This window comes from Euprymna scolopes, chromosome 27 (assembly GCF_053919585.1).
Source record: "Euprymna scolopes isolate OS-2025 chromosome 27, ASM5391958v1, whole genome shotgun sequence".
Classification (NCBI taxonomy): Eukaryota; Metazoa; Mollusca; class Cephalopoda; order Sepiida; family Sepiolidae; genus Euprymna; species Euprymna scolopes.
The window spans coordinates 64,851,725-64,875,963 of record NC_136508.1 but is presented as its reverse complement, the minus strand read 5'-3'; the positions used below and the strand labels follow the sequence as shown (position 1 = coordinate 64,875,963).

General features: G+C 33.8%; 1 protein-coding gene across 4 annotated transcripts in view; it reads right to left on the bottom strand.

The window, feature by feature from the left end:
- Nucleotides 1–24,239, bottom strand: part of LOC145248877 (putative thiopurine S-methyltransferase) — a 149,612-nt gene that overhangs the window by 75,180 nt on the left and 50,193 nt on the right. For 3 of the 4 annotated variants that reach the window (XM_080110635.1, XM_080110633.1, XM_080110636.1), the window contains 2 exons: nucleotides 11,403–11,488; nucleotides 7,108–7,152 (listed from right to left, as the gene is read on the bottom strand). In XM_080110635.1, coding sequence (XP_079966761.1) covers nucleotides 7,108–7,152; nucleotides 11,403–11,488 — 131 coding nt within the window. Of the gene's footprint in view, nucleotides 1–1,522; nucleotides 1,795–7,107; nucleotides 7,153–11,402; nucleotides 11,489–24,239 lie in introns of those variants that run through there. The other variant, XM_080110634.1, reaches the window with a different exon arrangement.

Here is a 24,239-nt window from a genome sequence, read left to right as displayed (position 1 = left end):
CTTCAATAATGAATTCCTATCCCTCTCAGCTCTGTTATAAATGTATCTCTCAGAATATAAATTCTGTTCTGAATCCCCCGTTATACATGTCTTCAATATGCCCCCCTCCCCGCTACATAACATTAGTATCTTTCCAGTCAAGATCAGCAGAGCAGCAGAGACATGGCCGCCGTAAATAAATTCAGTGCTCAGCACTGAAAAATGAGTCATGGTTTGAAGTCCTAACATGCAAGATCTATCTATAATATAATATTACAAAATCTTTACAGATTTTTAACTACTACAAACATGATTACCTTTATGGTCGTCTTTCTATTTTTTCTTTTATAAAAAGTCGATCTTTCCTCGTTTGATTAAAAAAAAAAAAAAAAAAAAAAAAAAATGCATTTCATTTTTTTTTTTTTTTTTTTTTTTTTTTTTGCGTTAACCTAAAAACGATGACTTGTGCTAAAACAAACTAATAAAGCATGTCTACGCTTTTTACTAATAAAATAAACTTAAATTTTTTTTCACATGAAAATACCGTTTCCATTTTAAGAACAAATCATAATAAATAAATAAGCATTTTTGTGTCTTTGTTTTTTTGTTTTTTTTTTCTTGCCCCTGGTTACGATGTTTATCCCGCCTTACGGTGTTATTTATAATGTTATTTTATTATATACATGTGTATTATATACTGTACTGCATTTTTGTTACTAATTTTTAATATGTACAGTATAAAATTTTACTTATGCCTCGCTATACAGCGATTTCAACAACTCCGGAATGGATTAATACCATATCCCGGAGTTCTACTGTATACGTAAGTGTCAAAATTCATACTTATAGCAAGCGAACTACACAAACGGTTTTTTTTTGTTTGTTTTTTTTCTACTAAAAGAATTCGCCAGGCTAACTGTTAGTCTGACGAATTTTTTCGATAGAATTAAACACTTCAATAAGTGTATACTTTCTACAACTGCAAAACTTTAGAGTGTTCATCAGTTGTATAATCACATAGGACATGCACACTGGGGTTTAGAAAATGGAATGAGGTCTCAGGAAAAAAGAAAGAACCAAAATATAAGCTCAGCTTTCTTTTCAATAAAACTTATTTACAGTAGATAAATTAAATTTCTTTCACTAACGTAAATTCTTTAATGAAATGAGTTTCGATAGTGCTCCTATTTTTTAATTTACTAAAACCGTGTTTGTTTGTTTTTTTAAGAAATAATGTTAATTATGCAGAGAAAGTATTGTGCTATATTTTTCATAACATAATTTTATAATTTCATAATTCATTTCATAATTTTTAGTTAAATTCAAGTTTTTACAATATTTTTATTAAATTATTAGGCGATAGTACAAAATAGTTACAAAAAAAAATCCTCTCCTCTCCACGTTAAGAAGCGGTTTCTAAATAACATTATTTCAGTATTTCTCTACATACATACCAAAATAACAAACCAGTCGTAGCAAGATACATCGTACACGTGAAGCAACGAAATAAAAACTGTTGAAAAAAACAAACAAACAGACTATATCTTTATGACCTTGAGTTATATATTTTTTATAGCTAGTATGTACTTGTGGGATAGATTTACAAGAACGTTTTATTAGAAATTGACCATCACCTAAAAATCTTTAAATACTGGATACTTTTTTTTTTTTTTTTTTTGGAGGGGGGTCGGGGAATAATCAGAATCTATTTTTTTGGTTGCAGTAAATACATTCTCATCATCATTTTGCTAATACCCTCATCAGTAAACAAGGAAGATTGATCGGTTTCATCAACTTGTTGTACTTTGCAATTAGCTGGGAGAGAAAAAAAGAGAGAGAAAAAAGAAAATCATAATTTACATGGAAACAAATGTTGGCCTCGTATTTCAATAATTTTTTTTTTTTTATATAACATCCACTTAATTTCAGAATTTTAAAAATGAGGATTAATATTAGTTTGTCTGGAAGGTTTATGCCGAATAAAATGAAAAAATCTATGCCATTAATATTTAATCAAATGCCCATAAATTGTGAATTTTGATACGTTAAGGCCTTCCGTTTGTTCTCATATTATGCAATGTAAGTATGAATTTGTCTCGATTTTGTCATTAAGAGTGGTTTGCCTGAGAATTCTTCATTAAGGCTAAGATCTTCAGCTCCAAACTTTTCAAAAAATTTTCATACAGTTAGATCAGCTAAATCGTACATATCTTATTGGTTGCTTGAGAGGCATTTTTATTTTATTTTTTTTTTGTTTTATGGAAATAGGCAAACGTCAAGTGTTAAGCATGAAACTTACAATCTTCCATCGTCAAAAAAGAGAAATTTTGAAGTATGCACTGACCAGAAAAGTAAGCGTCTTATATCTGTCATTAATTTGATCATTCATTTATGCCAAATTGTTGTTGAAAAATTTATTTTCAATCAATTTTAGTATTTAATCTTAATCAAAATTCTTTTTATTAGGCGCGAATAAAAAAAAGATGGAGTAGTTTTTACCATTGTAGTCAGAAGTTCTAATACTGTTACAAAAATCACCATATACTAATTTAAAGATAAGTATTTTTTTTTTTTTTTACTATTCACTGTTTAGTTTCTTTTCTGTTTTATAAGTGGTTGGTTTATGCTGAAATTGAGAGGCAAATAAAAAATATCTATTTAATTTCAGAATTTTAAAAATAAAGATTCAAAATATGAACTACTAAAAATCGGCACAACAAAATAATTTTGATTATTGAAGATAAAAACACAGTAAGTTTAAAAAACTAAAAACACTAATAAAGTTAAAAAAAATGACTGCATTTAAAAATAAACTGGATAAATTCACAAATAATAGTCACTTAATTAACTTACAGGAAAACTTTTTGTGGTCTCTCTAACGTGTTCAAGAAAATTTGATCTGTATAAAGTTGGGATGGGATTATTGCTGAGAGAGAATGTGACTTGTTCTTGCATATGTACTTTTTCACAATCTTCAGTTAACTTAGATGTTTTCTGTAACGTGAACTTTATAGATGGATTGCTTATAAAAACCTTAGTCATAACTGCTGGACTCATAGTGCATGCCATTCACACTTCTGACTATTATTTTTAGCACGCAACCACAAAATGTTTGAAATAGTATTATGTCCATGAATTTTTATAAGCAATCTTATCACTTTGAAGTTTGAAATCATATTTGTTGATTTGTTAGTGGGTCGATCACATTTTTAATTCCTGAATTTCTGAGATGAGGATTGAATGTTTGGATTCTTCAGACTTCTTATCTTGAGTATTATTTTCACAATGTTTTGGTTGATGTAGCCTCCGACCTTCAAGTGTATCTTGTTGAACTCAAGAATTTTTCTGTCAAACTCTGCACGGAATTTGGAACAGAATCCTTTATTTAATCCATAAGGGTGGTATGCTCTCAGTTATGATGGAGAAGTGTTGTATTCCCCCAGTGCAACATATGATCCAAGTCCAAAGAGAAAGAATCACCGAGATCTTAATCACTAGTGCTCTTCAAAGTCCTGCTATAGACAGTTGTTGTTGTTGTATATGGAAGGGGACAGATCCCAGTAATTAGAGAAACAAAGTAAATAGGATTGAAAATAATATTTATTAAAAGGAAAAGTCTAGAATCGAACCCAATAATCAAAAGTTAAAAAGAATACATATTGCAATTTAGATACGATAATAGAAATGTGGGGAATGGTCCATTGTGTTAGAAATAACTATACAACTTATTGGGTCAGAGCAAGTAGAATTGGACAATGTAAATTAAGGAATTTCCTTTGTGTTGCCAAAAGCATGTTCGAGACATGTAATATGTAACTACAAGTGAGGAGGCATTCACATGTCTGAGCATGTTCTGACATCACAAAGATAGGTAGATCACAATATATTCAGTTAAGTTAGAGTCAGTCAGTCAGAGATGAGAGGGAAGTCAGTCAGAAGAGTTCGGAGTTGACAGAGAATTGGGAGAGTTAGGGTTAGCTGAAGCTCCTTTCGGAAGCAAACCAGAAAGGGAGGCAAGACAATTTAATTCTGCAAGTCATCGAATACCTGATCACCACCATAACCAGCTGGAATAAATGTCTTCATTTTATAAGCCTTTGTCTTCATTTGTTATCCACCAAGAGGTAATGTGGTTTGTCTTTGGAACGGTGTTTCATATAATGTCCATTTACAAAGTGTTGGCAGTCCCCATCATCAATAATTTATCTCCCCTCTGCATGTTAAAAAGAACTGTCTACGTCTCTCTTTATACTTATTATAATTGTCCTCACCATCATTGCTGTATACACTGTTATATAAATGTCTTGTTCTCATTATGTACACTTCACTACACAACAGAAGTCCACAATGACCCATGGCATAGTGGATAAAGTACTTGGTAAAATTCAGTCATAAAGTTACTCTTCTGGGGGTTAAAGGTTCAATCCTCAGTGTGGGCAGCACTTAGACTACAATTAGGAAATACTAAGGACTTCTATCCAGTCATGGCTGACGGAATGAGAACATGTTACCCTCTGTAAATTAAATAAAAGGTTCCTGAGTGCAGATTCCTGAGTTCGACAGAAAGATTCTCAAGTTTGACAAGATACGCTTGAAGAAGGTTAGATGTTACATCAACCAAAACGTTGTGAGAATAACTCAAAAGTAGAATAGAAATGATATTTATTTTTAGATGCATTTAAAAATATATTTTTAATTCCGTCGGTCCGTCACACTTTTATTTGTGAACTTTTGAGATGAAGATTAATTATTTGGATTAGTCAAATTACTGTTCTTATTTTGAGTGTTATTTTCACAACGTTTCAGTCGATGTAACCTCCAACCTTCTTCAGGTATATCTGATATATTTGATATTGAAAAGTCGAGTATGACTGCCCACATATGAAGGGAAAATAGAACCATCTCCCCTTATGGGATGAATTAAAATCTATAGACAGAGTAGAACGGTGGAGAGTAAGGTAACTCAAAGAAGTATATGCTGAGCAATTATTATTAAGCAGACTTAGTATTGAATGTAACACAATATGAGAACCATTAATCTATCTATATGTCTAGAAAAGTGAAAGTGTCTGTCTGTGTGTGTACATTTCCCTACGCAATAACTCTGTCAATTTTTAGTCTAGACTCGAAATTTGATATACAGGGTACTGAGATTTGGGAAAATCGATGTGATCGGTTTTTAGCCAGAAATTTGGCGATTAAGGAGTCAAGTTCAACAATTTGACCTTTGAGAACTCTACCAAACTCCTCCAACAATTTTAGGTCTACACACTTGAAATTTTAGATATAGGTTCTTTGGACATGGATCTAACTTAATAACTTGATTTGAGCCAAAAACAATAAATGTTAAGGGGTCAATAAAGGGGTCAAAGTTAAAAAAGAAATGACTTCTGCGGTCTCTTCCAAATTACTCAGACAATTTCCGGTCTAAATATTTGAAATTTTACATAAAGGGTATTCAGAGATAGGGCATGCTTTTTCATCGGTTTGGGTCGAAATTTTTTAGTTACCAATATATAAATGTATGCATGTATGCCTAAAACTTTCAATAGAGGCGACGGATTTTACCACGATCAGTATCGTTTTAAAGGTCGACCTTTCATACAACAAATATCGAAAAATTGGCTAAAAACATTATCTTCCCCTTCAACTAGGCACTTTTCTACAGAAAGGGGTCACTTTTTCGCCGATATTTTTGAAAGTTATCCTCTCCTTTAGATTTTCTAGCCTTAATTTTAAAAAATGTCGCTTCCAGTTTGGCGGTGGTCGTAACAGCATAGACGTTAGGTTTTTACCCCGTTCTTTTCCTCCTTCGTGGTACGGGTTCGAGCCTGCCTTCCTACTTCCACATTTTTTTTTTGTTCAACAGACACATCCAAACACCTGGGCAATGCTGGGTTGAAATGCTAGTATATCTATAAAAGTGAAATTATCTGTTTCTGTGTGTGTGTGTGTGTGTGTGTGTGTGTGTGCATTTCCCTACCAAACTACTCTGCCAATTTTCAGTCTACAGACTCGAGATTTTACATAAGGGGTATTGAGATTTGGGAAAATCTTTTTAATCTGTTTTCAGCCAGAAATTTGGCTGTCAAGGGGGGGTCAAAGTTCAACGATTTGACCTTTGAAATCTCTACCAAACCTCTCTGCCAATTTTGGGTCTAAACACTTGAAATTTTAGATGTAGGTTACTTGACCAGAGATCAAACTTTTTAATTTGATTTGAGCCCAAAACAATAAATGTTAAGAAGTTAATATTGACGTCAAAGTTAAAAAAAAAATGTAACCTCTGCGGTCTCTACCAAATTACTCAGCCAATTTTTGGTCTAAACATTTGAAATTTTACATGAAAAATATTCAGACATAGGGCAAGCTTTTTAATCGGTTTTTGGCCGAAAATTTGGCTGCCAATGGGTCAGAGTTCAAAAGATTTGACCTTTGCAAATTAATCAGCCAATTTTGTGTCTAAACATTTGAAATTTTACATAAAAGGTATTCAGACATGCAGTAAGCTTTTTTAATCAGTTTTTGAGCGAAAATTTGGCTGTCAAGAGGTCAAAGTTGAAAGAGCTGACCTTTGAAGACTCTACTAAACTCCTCCACCAATTTTGGGTCAAAACACTTGAAATTTTAGATGTAGGTTACCTGGACATGAGTCAAACTTTTTAATATATATATATACATATGCACATAAAGTTATGAACAGTCCATAGGGCCTGAGCAAAGCCAGGCTGAACTGCTGGTTATAAATAATAGATAAGGTGACCATTATATATATATATATATATATATATAAGTAAAGATCTATATTGAAAGTTCAATGGGCAATATTAAGAATACACTTGTGAATTACTTAAGACTTCTACCCAGTCATGGCTGATGGAACAAGAGCATGCTACCACCAAATATTTCGAGTTCGCCAGGAAGATTCCCAAGTTCGACAAGATACACCTGAAGAAGGTTGGAGATTAAATTGACTAAAAGATTGTGAGAATAACACTCAAGATGAGAACAGTAATCCGAATAATCCCAACAATAAAAATATCATGTTTGGTTTGAAATAAATACTTTTTCGTCGCTAATTGAATGAACACATCTTAATATATGATCGTGTTTTATTTATATACTTACGAAATAAATCCGCAATATCTTTTCCCATTAAACAAAAAGGTGGGCCTGAAAACAAAATTGAGATGGAGTTAAAATTTCCAAGAATCAGATCTGCTGGTCAAACAAAAGAATTATACAAGATACTGGTTAATCGCCCCCTTAAGTAAGACGCTTTATCAAATATCCAATACCAACTATTACTACGATATTATCCCATTGATTATTGTACACAAAATAACCCTTATCCCCGAGTGGCTTACGGGCCTTGATAAGTGGTGATCCCCATGTAAAAAAAAAAATAAAAATAAAATAAAAAATACTGTTAGGCTGACCTATATCGAGTGGGTTTCTATGTCACGGTAACTTATATTGAGTGGGTTTCTAACAGTATTTTGTATAGTTTTTTAGTTTGAACTCATTTTACCAAACTTAACGTATTCAACAGCGAGCATGCTGCCATTTGTTTTTTTTTTCACATATAACTATAAACACTGTTTTTTTTTTAATCGAATAAACATTTTACATTAAATAAAAACACTAAAAACTTATCCAGTTTGGTAGAAAAAGGTAACTTATCTTGCCTTTGATTTATTTGTTATATATTTGTTTTTTTTTTGGCAACTTTTTCGAATCTATCTATGTGTATAGTAAAACAAACACAACATTCTTTATTTTAAATATTTACACATTGTTAGGTACAACCTAAAATTAATAGTTATTTCCCTTGGACTGAAGAATCTGAGCTGGTGCATTTACACATAGTTCCTCATTTTTAGACAAGACCCCCCCCCCCAAAGTTTCAAATCTTATAAGTATAACACTATTGACCAAGCTCCAACTTTTGTCTCATCCTTGTAATGTTGCATCCTTGTGCCTATTTTATAAGTATTTTAATGGAATGTGCTTTTTTATAGCACTGTGCCTCTTCATGTACATTCTCCCAACTAACCAAATAAGCAGCAAAATCCCACCCCTACACTTTTGACATCCCTAGATGCCAGGACAACATTCTGCTTAAGCAGTTTCTCAATCGGACTGCTAGACTTCTTAATTTTCTCACTGTTTTCTTTCTTCCCTGGCTGTACTAACATGCAGAATTTTAAATGACATCTTGCTGTTCAACTCCCCCATAGTTCCCTGTTAGGCACGATCCCAAATAGTGCCCCCCCCTTGTGTTCCAAGTGCCTTGTTTGGGGTGAAAACGAGTAAAAAGAAAGAGTAAATGGGGAGAGTTATTGCTGTCGCCTTTGGAGAAGAGTGGTTGCATCATGATAATTTGAGAGGCAAACAAAATGTTTCTCACGTCATAAGCTTTGATCATCATGTATCCAACGGCTTCCACATTATCATCTTGCTCTGTAAGTTGTTGAATAAATCTGTTAAAATTTACACTTCGTCTTCTGCTTATTTTTGAGTTGGTATTAACCCAATAACATGCATCATCAGATGTAACACACATACAATGTGTGTTATTTCTATATATGGAATATATAAACACCAGCCCTATGACAGGATCACAGGCAGAATAAGCCTGTGTCTGGTGTTGACATATATACTAATGAAACTATGAAAAAAAATGACCTCAAACAAATATAAAAGCAGTGGGGCTCAGAAGAAAGATCTAGGTGTCATGTTCGGCAGTAACTTCTTTGATAGCCAATATGGAGGATTGGGTTGGCATCCTGCAAATATTAATCCTTCTTATTTCAGGTAACAGAATACTACAAACCAAATATAGGTGAATAAATATGATCAGAACAAATCAAAGATTATGCAGAGGATGAAAAAGGACGACAAAGGAAATTAGACTATAAATAAAGCAATATTACAAAAGCAACCTCCACACAAAGGAGCTCTTTTAGACATAAAGAACACAATTGATTTGCACTCTCAAGTTTATGATATCTAATTATTGGCTTTACTTTTTTTCTTTCTTTTTTTTTTTACAAGGAGGTCACCACTTATCAAGGCCCGGAAGCTACTCAGGGATAAGGGTTATTGCATGTACAGTACGTTGTACGTTAGTGTAGAGATTTCATAAAGTGTCTACTTAAGAGTGCGGTTCATCAGGAATTTGTTTACGTTGAATTTGAAGACATCCAAGTTGTAGTCAGGTGGGAAACAGGCAGATGAAAGAGAGTTCCACTGGCGTGCTGTTCTAAGAAAGAAGCTGTGTTCATGAAATCTACGTTTTGATTTAGGCACAGATAGAGAGTGGGGAAAATGTTTGACAGTGGCTTTTTAGATTATTCTTTTCAGCAATCATATTTTCACATTAAAAGCTAATTAAACTACATTAAATGATAGAAAATTCTAGCTGATAACAGATTATTAGTCAGGGTTTTGAGTTGATAATTTCTTTTGTCATCAATCAAAATCTTAAAGCGAATTGACATTTCCCCTTTGTTCAGAAATAAATCTTAGCTAAAACAATCAATTATTTCTCATTCTTTCTTGGTTGGTGTGTCCAATCTTTTACTCAGCCAAACACACATATACACCCGCCTTATATCTACTAGTAGATGTATCTAATGTTATCAAGGCCCATCAATAGTAATTAGCGGATAGCTTCAGCTCCACCTTACTTGGCTCAGGGATTGAATCCCTCAGGACTACTTACACCGGTGAAGCACTGGGGTTCTATCCAAGCAATAGCATTACCCCCCCCCCCAAAAAAAAACAAAAAACAAAAAAAAACTTTTTAGTGCAATAAAATAAAACTAGCCAGAAAAAATAACATTTGAATACATTTGGTGTTCAGGTAGGTGAAATTACATCTCTTAAACTAGAGTTACCTAGCTTTATACACAAAAATAATTTGGATCTTGGTACTTTACCGAAACTCTCCTTATATTAAAAAAATCAAAAAATCTGCATGATGTATGCACCTGTGACAAATCAAAAATATCATATCAAAAAAAAAAAAAATAAATAAATCATGTAAACTGATCAATTAGTATTATTTAAAAAAAGAAAATCAAAATCAAATTTTATGAGTAACAAAAGAGCGGCTGTTTTGTCCGCCATTTTGAAAAATATCTAAAAGGACAAAAAAAACAAAAAAAAACAAAAGGAGATAACTGAACAATAATTCAAACTTGTTAGATTTATGTTGTAATGTCTACGAATTGCCATTAATAGCTTACAAATAATGCTTGATTAGTTTCTGTGATTTTTTGAACATGATATTTTCATTTCGTCATGAGTATGTACATCATACATACAATAGAACCCCGGGACACGGTGGCCCTAGGATACGGTTTTTTTCAGGTTATGATGTGGAATACAATGTTTTTCCGGCCCCTAGTTACAGTATTTTCCCTGCCTTACAGTGTTATTTATAATGTTATTTGATTATATACATGTGTATTACATACTGTATCGTATTTTGTTACTAATTTTTAATGCTGTATCCTAGGGTTCTACTGTATTTTTCTTTATTTTTTTTATATATAAGGGGAATTCTGGACAAGAACCCAAATTTTAAAATGACTAGGTGAAAAATAAATAAAACAATGGAGCATATGTTGATTACTTATGAGGGCTCTCGTCTTGGAGAAGCTTCATGTTTTGAAAGGCTTCTGGGCTTGACATTTATTCCTGATCTGAAATGGAACACGTACATCAAATCTGTTGCCAAGGTCACTGGAAGAATGGTGGGATCTTTCTACCACTCCAGGAGATATCTCACTGCTGATGCAATTCTCTATCTATATAAAAGCCAGATAGACCAGGAATGGAGTATTGTTGCCACATCTGGGCAGGAGCTGCTAAAAGCAGCTTATCCTGCCTTGACAGAGTACAAAAAAGATTTTATAACTTAGTGGGGGATGCCCTTTTCTCTTCCCTGCAACCTCTTTCCCACAGAAGGGACGTTGCAAGCCTGTCTTCGTTTTATCGTTATTTCCACGGCAAGTGCTCATCTGAGCTCCAATCTCTGGTCCCTCCTCACTAATCTTTCTTGAAAAACACCCGTCTAGCTGAAACCACTGTCAATAACTTTCCCCACTCTTTGTCGGCACCTAAATCAAAATATAGATTCCATGAACAAAGCTTCTTTCTTAGAAATGCATGCCTGTGGAACTCCCTTCCATTTGCCTGCTTCCCAGCTGACTACAACTTGGTTGTCTTCAAGTCCAACATAAACAAATTCTTGATGAACTGGCCTCTTAAGTAATCCAATCTACTAAATTTCCATAAATATCGACTACTATGATATTATCCCATTTATTACTGTACACTCAATAACCTTTATCCTCGAGTGGCCTCTGGGTGACTTCCATGTAAAAAAAAAACAAACAAAAAAACGTTCATACCTGTAAATTCGTTGGGATCATATTGCAGCGTGACGATCATATATCGACAATCAGAAGACATAATATCTTGAATCACGTGAGAATATCTGCAGATCAAACATAAAGAAACTAGGTATAAGAACAGTGTTGTCATTGGAATTTTCTGGACAGTTTATGTAAAACACAGAAAGGTAACGAAAAGCTGAGCCAATGAAATTGCAGCATTTAAGAAAACATTTATTTGCTACCATTAGTCTAATATATAAACGACTATATGTCTGTCTGTCTGTCTCTATATTTTCAAACTCTATCTCCTCCAAAACTAAAAGTCATTGTATAGTGGCATTAGAGGTCTCAAATGATTGGATTTTTTTTCGAGCCGTTCTTTTATGGATCTTTAGCCAGTTGAGATTGTTTTTAAGGAGTCAAAAATTGGGTCAAAATTGAAAACATTATTTAACATTTTGTACATTCATCTTAGTTTATTTTTAATTTTTAATCAGTTCATATGTGTGTCACGTTGGTACAGTGGTAATGTCACCAGCTTTGAATGCTACAGTTTCGGTTTCAATTCAAGCTGATGGCACCTAAATACGCTTTTTTTTTACTTTTGAAATCATAACTCTATAATAATATATACAAAATCTGGAAAAATTAAAATATCATATTTAAGCGTATTTTATGACCGGGCAAAGCCAGGTGCCCCCCCCTCCCCAATAAAAAAGGATATTAAAGAATCGTTTATTATAAAAGATATATTTACGTTGATTTGATTTACAAAATAGTCATTAAAAAAATCATCTAAAACAAAATCCCCCCCAAAAAATTTTTGTTAATCAATGTTTTTTTTGGTTTGTCTTTGTTATTTTAGCAAGATTCGAAAAATGAACTACTGAATTTAAAGCAAAACTAATTGTATCTACTGAACTGTCATGTTACAGTAATGAAAATATCCAAATATTACGAAAAACGATGAGGTAGAAAATTAGTTATTAATGAAAAGAGTTTTTGAAGATAATTAGCAAAAATTAAGTTTTACTAAATTGATCAAAGATTTTCAGTTTTCAGAAAATATTTACCTCCCTTTTGTTACGATTAAGAACTCACCAGTTTCTTTTTTATTTGTGCAAAAGTGAGCCAGCATTTCGGACAATGCTGCCTCATAGAGGAGACAAAAAACCACGAAATAAGCATGTTACAGAAATAGGCAAAAAAAGAGCCAACAGAAATACACTAAAACATTCCAGAGTAGAAAACCAGAATGAGCTAACCAATAATGTGCCAAATAGTTTTTGGAAGAACCATTTCAAGAATAGATAGATAAGGAAGGTTCAGTAAAATGGCTCAAAAGAGAATTGCTCCACTGATTAGGAGAGAATGATAATGGCTGCTCAAGATGAAGGCTTGATGACCAATACTTTTAAGATGAGTGGTCTCAGCAATGAGAACAAGGGCAAGCTCTTCCACACGGAAGTAGAAAGTACAAGCCATGTAATATCCAATTGTAAAATTATGCTGGGGGACAGCTACTGCATCATGTGACACAATAGTGTATATATATATATATATATATATATATATATATATATATATATGAGGGGTATTTCAAAAGTAATACCTTCTATGTTTTATTCCTCCTGAATGGATGAGAGGGGATTGCCAATTGCATAGTTATGATGACTGAACTTATGAAATCATAATCTGAAAGTTTCACCTTTGTTGCAGATATTGACAGTGTGAGATTCTTTATCATTTATGGCCTTGACAAGGCTGACTCAGAGACAAAACCACTAAATAAGCATGTCAAAGAAATAGCCCAAAAAAGAACCAACAGAAATACACTAAAACATTCCAGAGTAGAAAACCAGAATGGGCTAACCAGTAATGTGCCAAATAGTTTTTGGAAGAACCATTTCAAGAATAGATAGATAAGGAAGGTTCAGTAAAATGGCTCAAAAGAGAATCGCTCCACTGATTAGGAGAGAATGATAATGGCTGCTCAAGATGAAGGCTTGATGACCAATACTTTTAAGATGAGTATGAAAACAAGGGCAAGCTCTTCCACACAGAAGTAGAGAGTACAAGCCATGTAACATCCAATTGTAAGATTCTGTTGGGGGACAGCTACTGCATCATGTGACACAATAGTTTATAATATATATATATATATAAATGCTCCTTCACAAACCCTAAACACCCTAACAAAACCTCACTAACTACCCACTACCTACATCTAACCCAAAATAACCTTACACCAACCATTAAATGGGAAATCCTTAGAAAATCTAGCACGTGTAAATCCCTAAACTCCCCATGTCTCCTCTGCCTAAACGAGAAACTCCTTATTTCCAATTTTAAAGACAGAAACAAATTACTAAACAAAAAACAGGAAACCACCATAAACTGTAGACATTACAAATCCCACCTCCTTAGCAACTATACACCTCTCTAAAACACCCCTTAAACAACACCGCATAAATCCCTCAAATTATATATCCAATACAACCACCCACCACAACTACCATGACATACACTCAACCAAACCCCCTAAACCAATTGCCCCCAATTCCCCAATTCCCCCCACACCACCTTACCCCTCCCCCTAAGAATCCCCTTAAATCCAGCAAAATAGCACATACCCCCAATCACCACCAAGTTTAAACACCACATAACCTGATCCCACATAACCACCCAATAATCGGCATCAATTCCCCTCCCCCTAGCCAACCCCCCTGTCCAACCCAAACACACTCTACATGCAACCTCCACGACTTAACATGGAAATTGTTTACATAAAACTATGTGGATTTACACCTACACAGCTAAGTATGCATAGAAATGTACAACTAACTGATGCCTCATGTGCATAGATGCATACCTTAGAGTATGACACCCCATTATAGCCTTCCGCCTAAACTGATCGATAATACCCTAAAAAAAACAAATACCCCAACTTAGAAGAATAACTACAGCACTCAATCCCCATATAAACCACCTCAAACTCCTCCACAAAATCTATAAACATGGCTACGTAGGACCACTATCCCAGGTACATGGGCGTTTATTAATGCGTATGTAAGTATATGTGGATGAAACCTGTGCCCACATTTACGGCATGTCACGCTATATACCTGTATGTATATGTGTGCGTAAACATCAGTGCCTGAGGGAGTGTTGGTATGTATCTTTGCAGATGTATATAATGAGAGCATACGTGTGTGCATATGTGTATGCGTGTATACATGTATATCTGTGTACATGCATGCGCGTGGGGACGTGCATCTGTATGTATGTATGTATATGTATGTGGAGGAGTACGCCGGCGCTCTCGTGTGCACCCACATCTAACCAAAAAAAAAAAAACCACAAATGAAAATGAAAATATTATGTATCTGACCCTGGTAATGAGTTTATGCTCATATCCATGTATAACCATGTCTACATCGAACGAAAGTATTGCGCCTATGTACCCACAAATGAACTTAGATTTAAATCTATCCAGACGAATATGTCTATACCAATAACTGCCTGTATAACTGTGTGTGTGTGTGTGTGTGTGTGTGTGTGTACACGCATGTGTGCGTCCATGTGTACATGGGGACTGATGCGTGTGTACACGTACCTATATATACGTGTGTGGATGTGAGAGTATATGTGCCCGTTGCCTGCTGTCCACATACGTGTGTGAGAGCGTGCAGCTGTGTATATATGTTGATGTATGTGTTCATGAGTATTGGTATGTGTGTGCACATGCACTTGCATGTATGCGTGGGGATGCAGGTGTGCCTGAATCAATATGCGTGCATGGGCCCGTGTACATGCCTCCTTGGGGATAGGGGCGTCGATGTGTGTATGTATCTGTGTATGAGCGCATCCATGCTTGCGCACACATACCCAATTTTAACATCTTAAGGAAATTTTGACGTAAGCGGGAGCGACGCAGGTGTATATGCATGCATGCACACATATGTGCATATATTTGCACGCCAGGGCGGAAATGTATGTGCACATGTGAACGTTTCTTTAAGTATATATGTGTGTATGTACGCATGTGTGTGCTCGCACTGTGGTTTGCTCGCTAACCCTCTCCAAACAATTAACAACAAATAAAAACTAAATAAATAAACCGAATCATAGTCCCCCCCCCGCCACGAACCTAAGCGAACACCCAACAGGTCAAGACATACTTATCAAGAAATCATCTCACCAACGAGACGCCAAAAACTTTAATATTAAGACTCGAATTTTAAAGTAATTCCCCTCCTCCTACCCCCACATATTCCCCTTCCCCCACCATGTATCCCTATGCCCTCAGCCATACCAGAAATTAACTTCCCAGACCCTCGCCCACAAGTTCCTTAAACTCCAAAACTAGAACATTACCGACATACCAAGGACCCCCTCCCACCTTTCCCCTTGTTCCCTTCCTCTTTCCCCCCTGCTCTCCTCGCACCCCTCCCCTGTTCACTCTTTCACTCTTTCATCCCATAAAACGATCATTTCTGTAAAAGTCTGAGGAAGTTACAGACGGCCAAAAAAAACGGCCGTGTAGCTGAAACAATAATGTAACTTAACAGAAAGATATGGTAATCAAAAAAAAAAGGTATATATATATATATATATATATATATATATATATACATACACGCGCATATATATATACACACATATATATATATATACACACATATACACACCAGTTTCCGATGGAGGTATATATACTATTCCTTGCCATAATTGCCATCATAAATACGTTGGTGAAACTCAGCGTAAATTGGAAAAAAGGCTCAATGAACACAAAAGAGATATAAAAAATAGCAATTCTCTAAGTGCATTATTCTCTCATACATTGCAACATAACCACACCTTTGATTTTAAACAAGCAAAAGTAGTTAAATTCATTTCAAATAAACCGCGCCGGAGACTCCTTGAATCTGCGCTTATCGCAATTTCAAGCACTATTAAACAACGTGGAGGTTTCTATAACATAGCGCCATTAATAAGCAAACTGTTATTAAAAGAACATTATTTAACTGTGGACACAGGTTAACTTTCTCACACCATTCAAACACCCCCTGTAATAATTAACACATAATCTCAATCAATAAATTACATAAAAAACACTAATTTCATTCCTGTTACAAACTTATATTTAAATTTCAACAGATATATCTTTTTCCCAATAAGAATATAAACTTGCGTTCATAGTTTTAAAATTAAATTAACGACTATATGACGTCACTAAAATTTCCTTTCTCTTTAACAGCGCCAGCCCCCCTTCCTTTTTGAATTTCCAACATCAATTTTTCCGTTTCTCTTAAATAGAACTGCGTCACACTGTGCACGTGAAACTTTTTCAAATATTTTTTGTACTGGTATATTTTTTGGTTTCTTAATCTCATTCACCCAGAGGAAGTCTCGAAATAAAGACGAAACGTTGGTGAACACATAATACGGTTTGTTCCTTTTTTATTTTCTCTATTTTGTCGGAATACTATTTCCATTATTTTCATCATATATATATATATATATATATATATATATATATATATATATGAGCAAACAGTTAATAAAACATGTTAAAAAACACTTTGAAATGAGTTAAAAACATATTTAATCTGAAAAGGAAACACTAGATAAATGGATAGTCCTTAATCCGCGAAGTTTCGAAGAAATACTTTCCTTCTCATTAGAGGGTAGGAATTAGCAAAATGCGGGATGGGATTTTGCATGCAAAAGTATTTGATTAAACAACAAGTGAGTCAAAGGTCTTACTTGATAACAAAAAAAGTGAAGCAGAGGGAATATGGTGAAGAAAAAGGTGATTACACATGAATGGATAGTCTGGTGGAAGATAAATAATCCAGTGACGGTAAAATCCAAATATATAACTTCAAGAAACGTAATTGAATTTCCATTAGCAGAAGTAAAATCCAAGGAAATCCCGTAATTGGAAGAAGATGGTCCATAATAATCCAAAGGCAGAAATCCATGGAATGATTCACAAAAATGTGTACAAGGAAAACGGATAAAATTATTTTATTTTATATATATATATATATATATATATATATATATATATATATTATATTATATATATTATATATATATTATATATATATTATATATATATATTATATATTATATATATATTATATATATATTATATATATATTATCTATATATATTACATATATATATAATATATATAATATATATATAATATATATATAATATATAATATATATAATATATATATAATATATACATATATATATAATAAATATAATACATAATATATATATATAATATATATATAATATAAATATAATATATATATAATATATATAGAGAAAATAAAAAGGAACAAACCGTATTATGTGTTCATCAACGTTTCATCTTTATTTCGAGACTTCCTCTGGATGAATGAGATTAAGAATTCAAAAAATATACCAGTACAAAATATTTGAAAATGTTACACGTGCACAGTGTGACGCAGTTCTATTACAAAGAAACGGAAAATTGATGTTGGAAATTCAAAAAGGAGGGGCGGGGGGGGATGGCGCTGTTAAAGAGAATGAAATTTTAGTGACGTCATATAGTCGTTAATTTAATTTAAAACTATGAACGCAAGTTTATATTCTATTGGGAAAAATACATATCTGTTGAAATTCAAATATAAGTTTGTAACAGAAATGAAATGTGTGTTTTTTTATGTAATTTATTGATTGAGATTATGTGTTAATTATTACAGGGGGTGTTTGAATTGGTGTGAGAAAGTTAACCTGTGTCCACAGTTAAATAATGTTCTTTTAATAACAGTTTACTTATTAATGGCGCTATGTTATAGAAACCTCCACGTTGTTTAATAGTGCTTGAAATTGCGATAAGCGCAGATTCAAGAAGTCTCCGGCGCGGTTTATTTGAAATAAATTTAACTACTTTTGCTTGTTTAAAGTCAAAAGTGTGGTTATGTTGCAATGAATGAGAGAATAATGCACTTAGATAATTGCTATTTTTTATATCTCTTTTGTGTTCATTGAGCCTTTTTTCCAATTTACGCTGAGTTTCACCAACGTATTTATGATGGCAATTATGGCAAGGAATAGTATATATACCTCCGTCGGAAACTGGTTTGTTATAGAGATGTTTCGTGGTTTTTAATATATGTCTTATGGTTAATGATGTGGTTTGTACGATAGGAATTTTTAGTTTGTTTAGTGTGTTATAGATTATTGTATTATTGGTGTGTGTAGGTAAAAGAAGATGTCTGTTTATGAGAGAAAGGTCTGGTGTGTATGATTTTTTATTATTATATATTCTGGAAAATATTTGTGTCGCTTTTCTCTTATGTATGAAATATGTCGGATATTGCAAGGTTTTCAAAATGTTTGTAAGGTATTTGAATTCTTCGTCCAGATATTCAGGACTGCAAATTCTGAAAGCGCATAAAAAGAAACCAATTATCATCCCTGTTTTTATTTTATTGTTATGGTGTGAATCGAAATGTATGTAATCGTTTTTGTGTGTAGTTTTGCGGTGAACTTTGAAGGATAGTTTATTATTGGATTTTATTATAAGTATGTCAAGAAAAGGTAATGAGTTATTGTTTTCTGTTTCATAAGTAAACTTTATGGAAGGTTCGACTGAGTTTAATTTGTCTCTAATGATATTTATGCACGTATTTTCAGGAAGAAAAATTAAGATGTCGTCAATGTATCTGAAATACTCTGTGTTTGGAGGTAATCTGAATTTGAAAGGACCAGATTCTAGGAATTCTAAGAAAAGGCAAGCTAATACTCCACTAAGAGGGTTACCCATAGGAAGACCAAAATTTTGTTTATAGAAATTGTTATTGAAATGAAAGTAAGTCATGTTAGTTATAAGTTTTATAAGAGTGTCGGGAGGAAAAGGTAAGCTAATGTTAGATTTTTTTAAATGTTTAAGGAGTAAATTCAAGCATTTTTTAATGGGGACATTAGTGTATAATGATGTTATATCTAAGCTGTGAATAGTTTTGTTTTGCACGTTAATGTTTTTTATTTTGTTCAGTAAATCTCCGGAGTCCTTTATGTGGGAGGTGCTGATAGTGCCCAGTAGTGGAGTCAAAACGTTGGATATGGCACGTGCAATTTTGTGTGTGGCACTAACGATGCCGGATATTATAGGGCGCATAGGGATGTCTGGTTTGTGAATTTTGGGCAGGCCATATAGTGATGGAACATTGGGGTGGTATTCAATGTATGACATCCAAGTTTTATTGTATTTTATAAGTTTTTTATAAGATTGGTTGAAATTCTCAACACTTCGATTTACTGTCTTTAAATCAGTTTTGGTGTAAGTGTTGTTGTCTGCCAACAATGTGGAAATTTTTTCCAGGTATTCATCTTTTTCCATTAATACTATACCACCACCTTTATCAGCTGGTGATATAATCAAGCTCTTGTTATTCGCTAGGTGTTTCAAAGCATCTATGTATCTCTTAGGAAGTACAGTTTCATATGGATGAGTAACTGCCACAGAAATAACACCCTGTATGAAAACTTTTTGAAAATCCGTATCTTCATGTTTGTAATTCTTCAAAATTGCGTCGGTGGTAATATTTGAATGTATGCCAGTTGCGAATTTTAGTCCGAAACTAAGGGCTTCAATTTCAGTGTTTGAGAGTACTTTGGTAGAAAGATTTTGTATTAGATCCGGGCGTCCTATAGTTCTCCATTTGCTGTCGGAGATTAATTTTGTAAGTTTATTATCCAGTTTGTTACAATGGCGGGTGCTGAATCTTTGAATTGATTTGTTTATATTTAAGAAAAAATTGTGTGTCATGGTGTAGTTCTGTAGTAAGTCGTTAGCTAATGTTCGGGCTTCATGGAATAAATGAGAGCTTTGTTGTTTTAAAAGATCCGCTGAAGCAACTAAATATTTTTCAATGTAATCCGGGAAAATATGGTGCGAATATTTCAAATATTTAAATGTACTTTTGGGTATAATTTTTTCTTGTATACATTTAAGCAAAAAAGTTCTCCTGTTGTTGTGAGAGTTGGCAGCGATTAGTATTTTTTTGTATTGCCGCAATTACTGGTATATTTTTTGGTTTCTTAATCTCATTCATCCAGAGGAAGTCTCGAAATAAAGACGAAACGTTGATGAACACATAATACGGTTTGTTCCTTTTTATTTTCTCTATTTTGTCGGAATACTATTTCCATTATTTTCATCATAATATATATATATATATATATACACATATATATATATATATATATATATATATATATATATATATATAGACTTATATGTAATATACTGAGTTCGTGTAATTCAGTAAATTTTCATATACAAATAGATTTTAAGACAAAAATGGTTGACTTAAGGATTAAGCTACAAAATTATCACATTTCATAATTGAGCATTAACATACTGTGTGTGCAAAATCATGACTTCCAGACAAGGTGTTGATGGCAACAAAGAGGGTATTTCATTTTACGTTACAATTGTTTCAATGTCCAGTTCGACAATTTCAAGCATTATATCATTTGAAAATTTACAAAGACCAGCATTTCTTCAGACTTTATGAATAAACACACTTTTGGCAATGTGGCATTTTTTGAATAGAAAGAAAAAAGGGGGGGATCCCTAACGACAAAAGCATGCGAGAAACATTTACCTTTGTTGTGGTTACGGAATAGCCCATTTAAATATTAACGTATCACCTAATTTTCGTATCCTTATTTAAGAACAGAGTTATGGGAAGTTTCTACGGTGAGCCCTAAGCCATTAAAAAATTTTTTTTATATATATCCCATTTGTTGGGTTCCTAAATTCCTTTAATTCCGAATGATTGATTTTTTATAAAAGGAATTTAAAAAAAAATTTTGTTTCTATATTTATATTATGGCCGTAACAACCTTGTAAAGACGTTACGATTAGTTTTAGTTTCGTAACCTGTCATCCTGTTTTTAAAAAGATGGAATCGCCTATATGTTGAAAACAAGATGCCAGCAAGGTCCACAGAGTTTTATAATTATATAGATAAAAAATACAACTAAAAATAAATATTTAATATTCACCCCCTTTTTTTCTTGAAATCAATCTTTCCCTATATTAAAAATCGACCTTGTAACGAAAAAACAAACAACTCAGGTTAATTATCCGTTTTTTTTTTTTACAAGTGTAAAAAGGTCAACCGGAAGTCGAAGAAACCGATGTAGACCCGAATTCATGTATTTCATATCTGTTTATTCTATGGTCCTTGAAACTTAATTGATTCCAGAAGTTAAACCGATGATGATGATGATGATGATGATGATGATGATGATGATGACACAATATTTCCAGACTGTCAATATGAGTCCATCTATATTAACTAGCATTGTATCGTTGTCCATGTTGTAGCTTCAGTTGCAAAGTAGAAAAATAATAGAAAAGAACTTCAACTCGCTTTTTTCGTTGTACAATGACATTTATTTCTTCACTCTCCTGCGATGCATGACTTCTGTAGTGGTACTCAGGTCTCATAAGATCCCTTTTTCCACCACAAATAAAAATAAAGTAAAACATCTATATACATCCCTTTTTTTTTTTTTTAAATTATGCCCTGTATTTAAGAATTCAGGTGATCGCTCATCCTCCTCTCAGTACAGGCCAATAAGTCTCCTGTGCGTCATGAGTAAGTTGCTGGAATCTGTGTTAAATACAGAAGTAATCAACCATCTCAACAAAAATAACCTTCTTAGTGACACTCAATATGGTTTCCGTTCTGCTAGATCTGCAGCTGATGTGCTTACAGTTATATCTCATAGGATTAGCAAATCTCTCGACGGAGGCAACCTTTCTAGGGCAATTGCTCTTGACATATCTAAGGCCTTTGATAGGGTATGGCATAAAGGTTTACTTCATAAGATCTCTAGCTATGGTATTGCTGGAAATGTCTTCTCAATTATTAAATCATTTCTCTCTGATAGGTTCATAAGAGTAGTAGTTGAGGGGCAAAAATCAGAAGCTCACAGTATTAATGCCGGTGTCCCTCAGGGATCCATCCTGGGCCCAACTCTTTTCCTGATCTATATTAATGATCTTCCAAATCACATCCTTACATCATTTGTAGACATCTATGCTGACGACACTACCATTTATGCTAGCACATCTAAGACAGTAAACGACCAAGTTCTCTCCAATTCTCTCTCCTCTGATCTTGAGCACGTAGTACAATGGGGAAAGGAGTGGCTGGTTACTTTTAATGCATCTAAAACCAAGCTTTTATCTTTACATCATCAACATTCTGATCCACATCTGGCATCAATTGAAATGAATGGCTCTCGTCTTCAGGAGGCCTCAAGTTTTGACAAGCTTCTGGGCTTGACCATTAGTCCTGATCTTAAATGGAATACGTACATCAAATCTATTGCCAAGGCCGCTGGAAAAATGGTGGGATCTTTCTATCGATCCGGTAGATATCTCACTGCTGATGCTATTCTCTATCTATATAAGAGCCAGGTACGTCCAAGGATGGAATACTGTTGCCACATCTGGGCAGGAGCTGCTAGAAAGGACTTGGCCTGCCTTGATAGAGTTCAAAATAGACTTCGTAGCCTCGTAGGAGATGTCCTTTTCTCTTCCTTGCAACCTCTATCTCACAGAAGAGATGTTGCGAGTTTGTCTCTGATGTATCATTATTTTCATGGAAAGTGTTCGACTGAGCTTCAATCTATGGTCCCCCCTCGCCAAACTTTCACAAGGAACACTCGTCTAGCTGTAAACACTATCAATAATTCCCCCCACTCTTTATCTGTGCCTAAACCTAAACGTAGATTCCATGAACAAAGCTTCTTTCTTAGAACTGCACGCCTGTGGAATTGTCTTCCGTTTTCCTGCTTTCCGGCTGACTACAATATGGTTGTCTTCAAGTCTAACGTAAATAAGTTCTTGATGAGCCGTTCCATATAAGTTATCAAATTTACCAAATTTTCATTACTAATGATTACTATATTGTCCAATTTCTACTGTACACTCTTTAACCCTTATCCTTGAGTGGCCTCTTGGCCTTGATAATGTGGTGATGCCTATGTAAAAAAAAAAAAAACTATCGGTGTATTTTCACCTTTTTGTACTGTTAAAAACTTTTCACTTTTTGTAATGTTAAAAACTAGATGTTGGTATCATTAATATTATAAGCTTTGTTACAGCAAAAAGAAATAAAGTTGACACTTGTATCCTTTTAACTAATTAATTATCTTATTAAGGATAAATAGATGAACACAGATATCTTAAGGGGTCATTTCGCTCTAGGCAATTATTAAAGTTTTCCTTTCAGTGATTACAGCATATTTGACCGTCTGTCCTGTTACACGTCTATAGACAGACAGACAGACAGACTGAAAACGTGTTTTCTTTGCGAAGTTTGATATCCATAATATCATGCATCATCTTTATTTTTTTCTACTTTGATCTAATAACATTATATGACATCTCTACTTGTCATTTTTGTGGGAATTGATTTACTTTTCTAAACTTTGTGTCACTTTGAGCTGCACTGTGTTCAACCCTTTTCAAACGGACTTATGGAAGAAATCTCTCTCTATGTCTCTCTCCCTCTCTCTCTCCCCCTTCTCTCTTTTAGCTTAATATGTATAACAGAGTGCAGACAATATGTATAACAGAGTACAGACATGTATGGCAGTTGTATGCAAATGACCAAGCCAGGTGTAAGATGACGTCATAGCAAGAAAGAAAGAAAAGTGATTTTAAACAGAAGAACGTGTTCAGAGACAAAAAGAAAAGCGGTTTTTGAAAGAGATTCGAGGGAGCAGTAATAGGAAAGAGATCTGAGAAGACGGCATTCAAAATAGATTCAAGGGA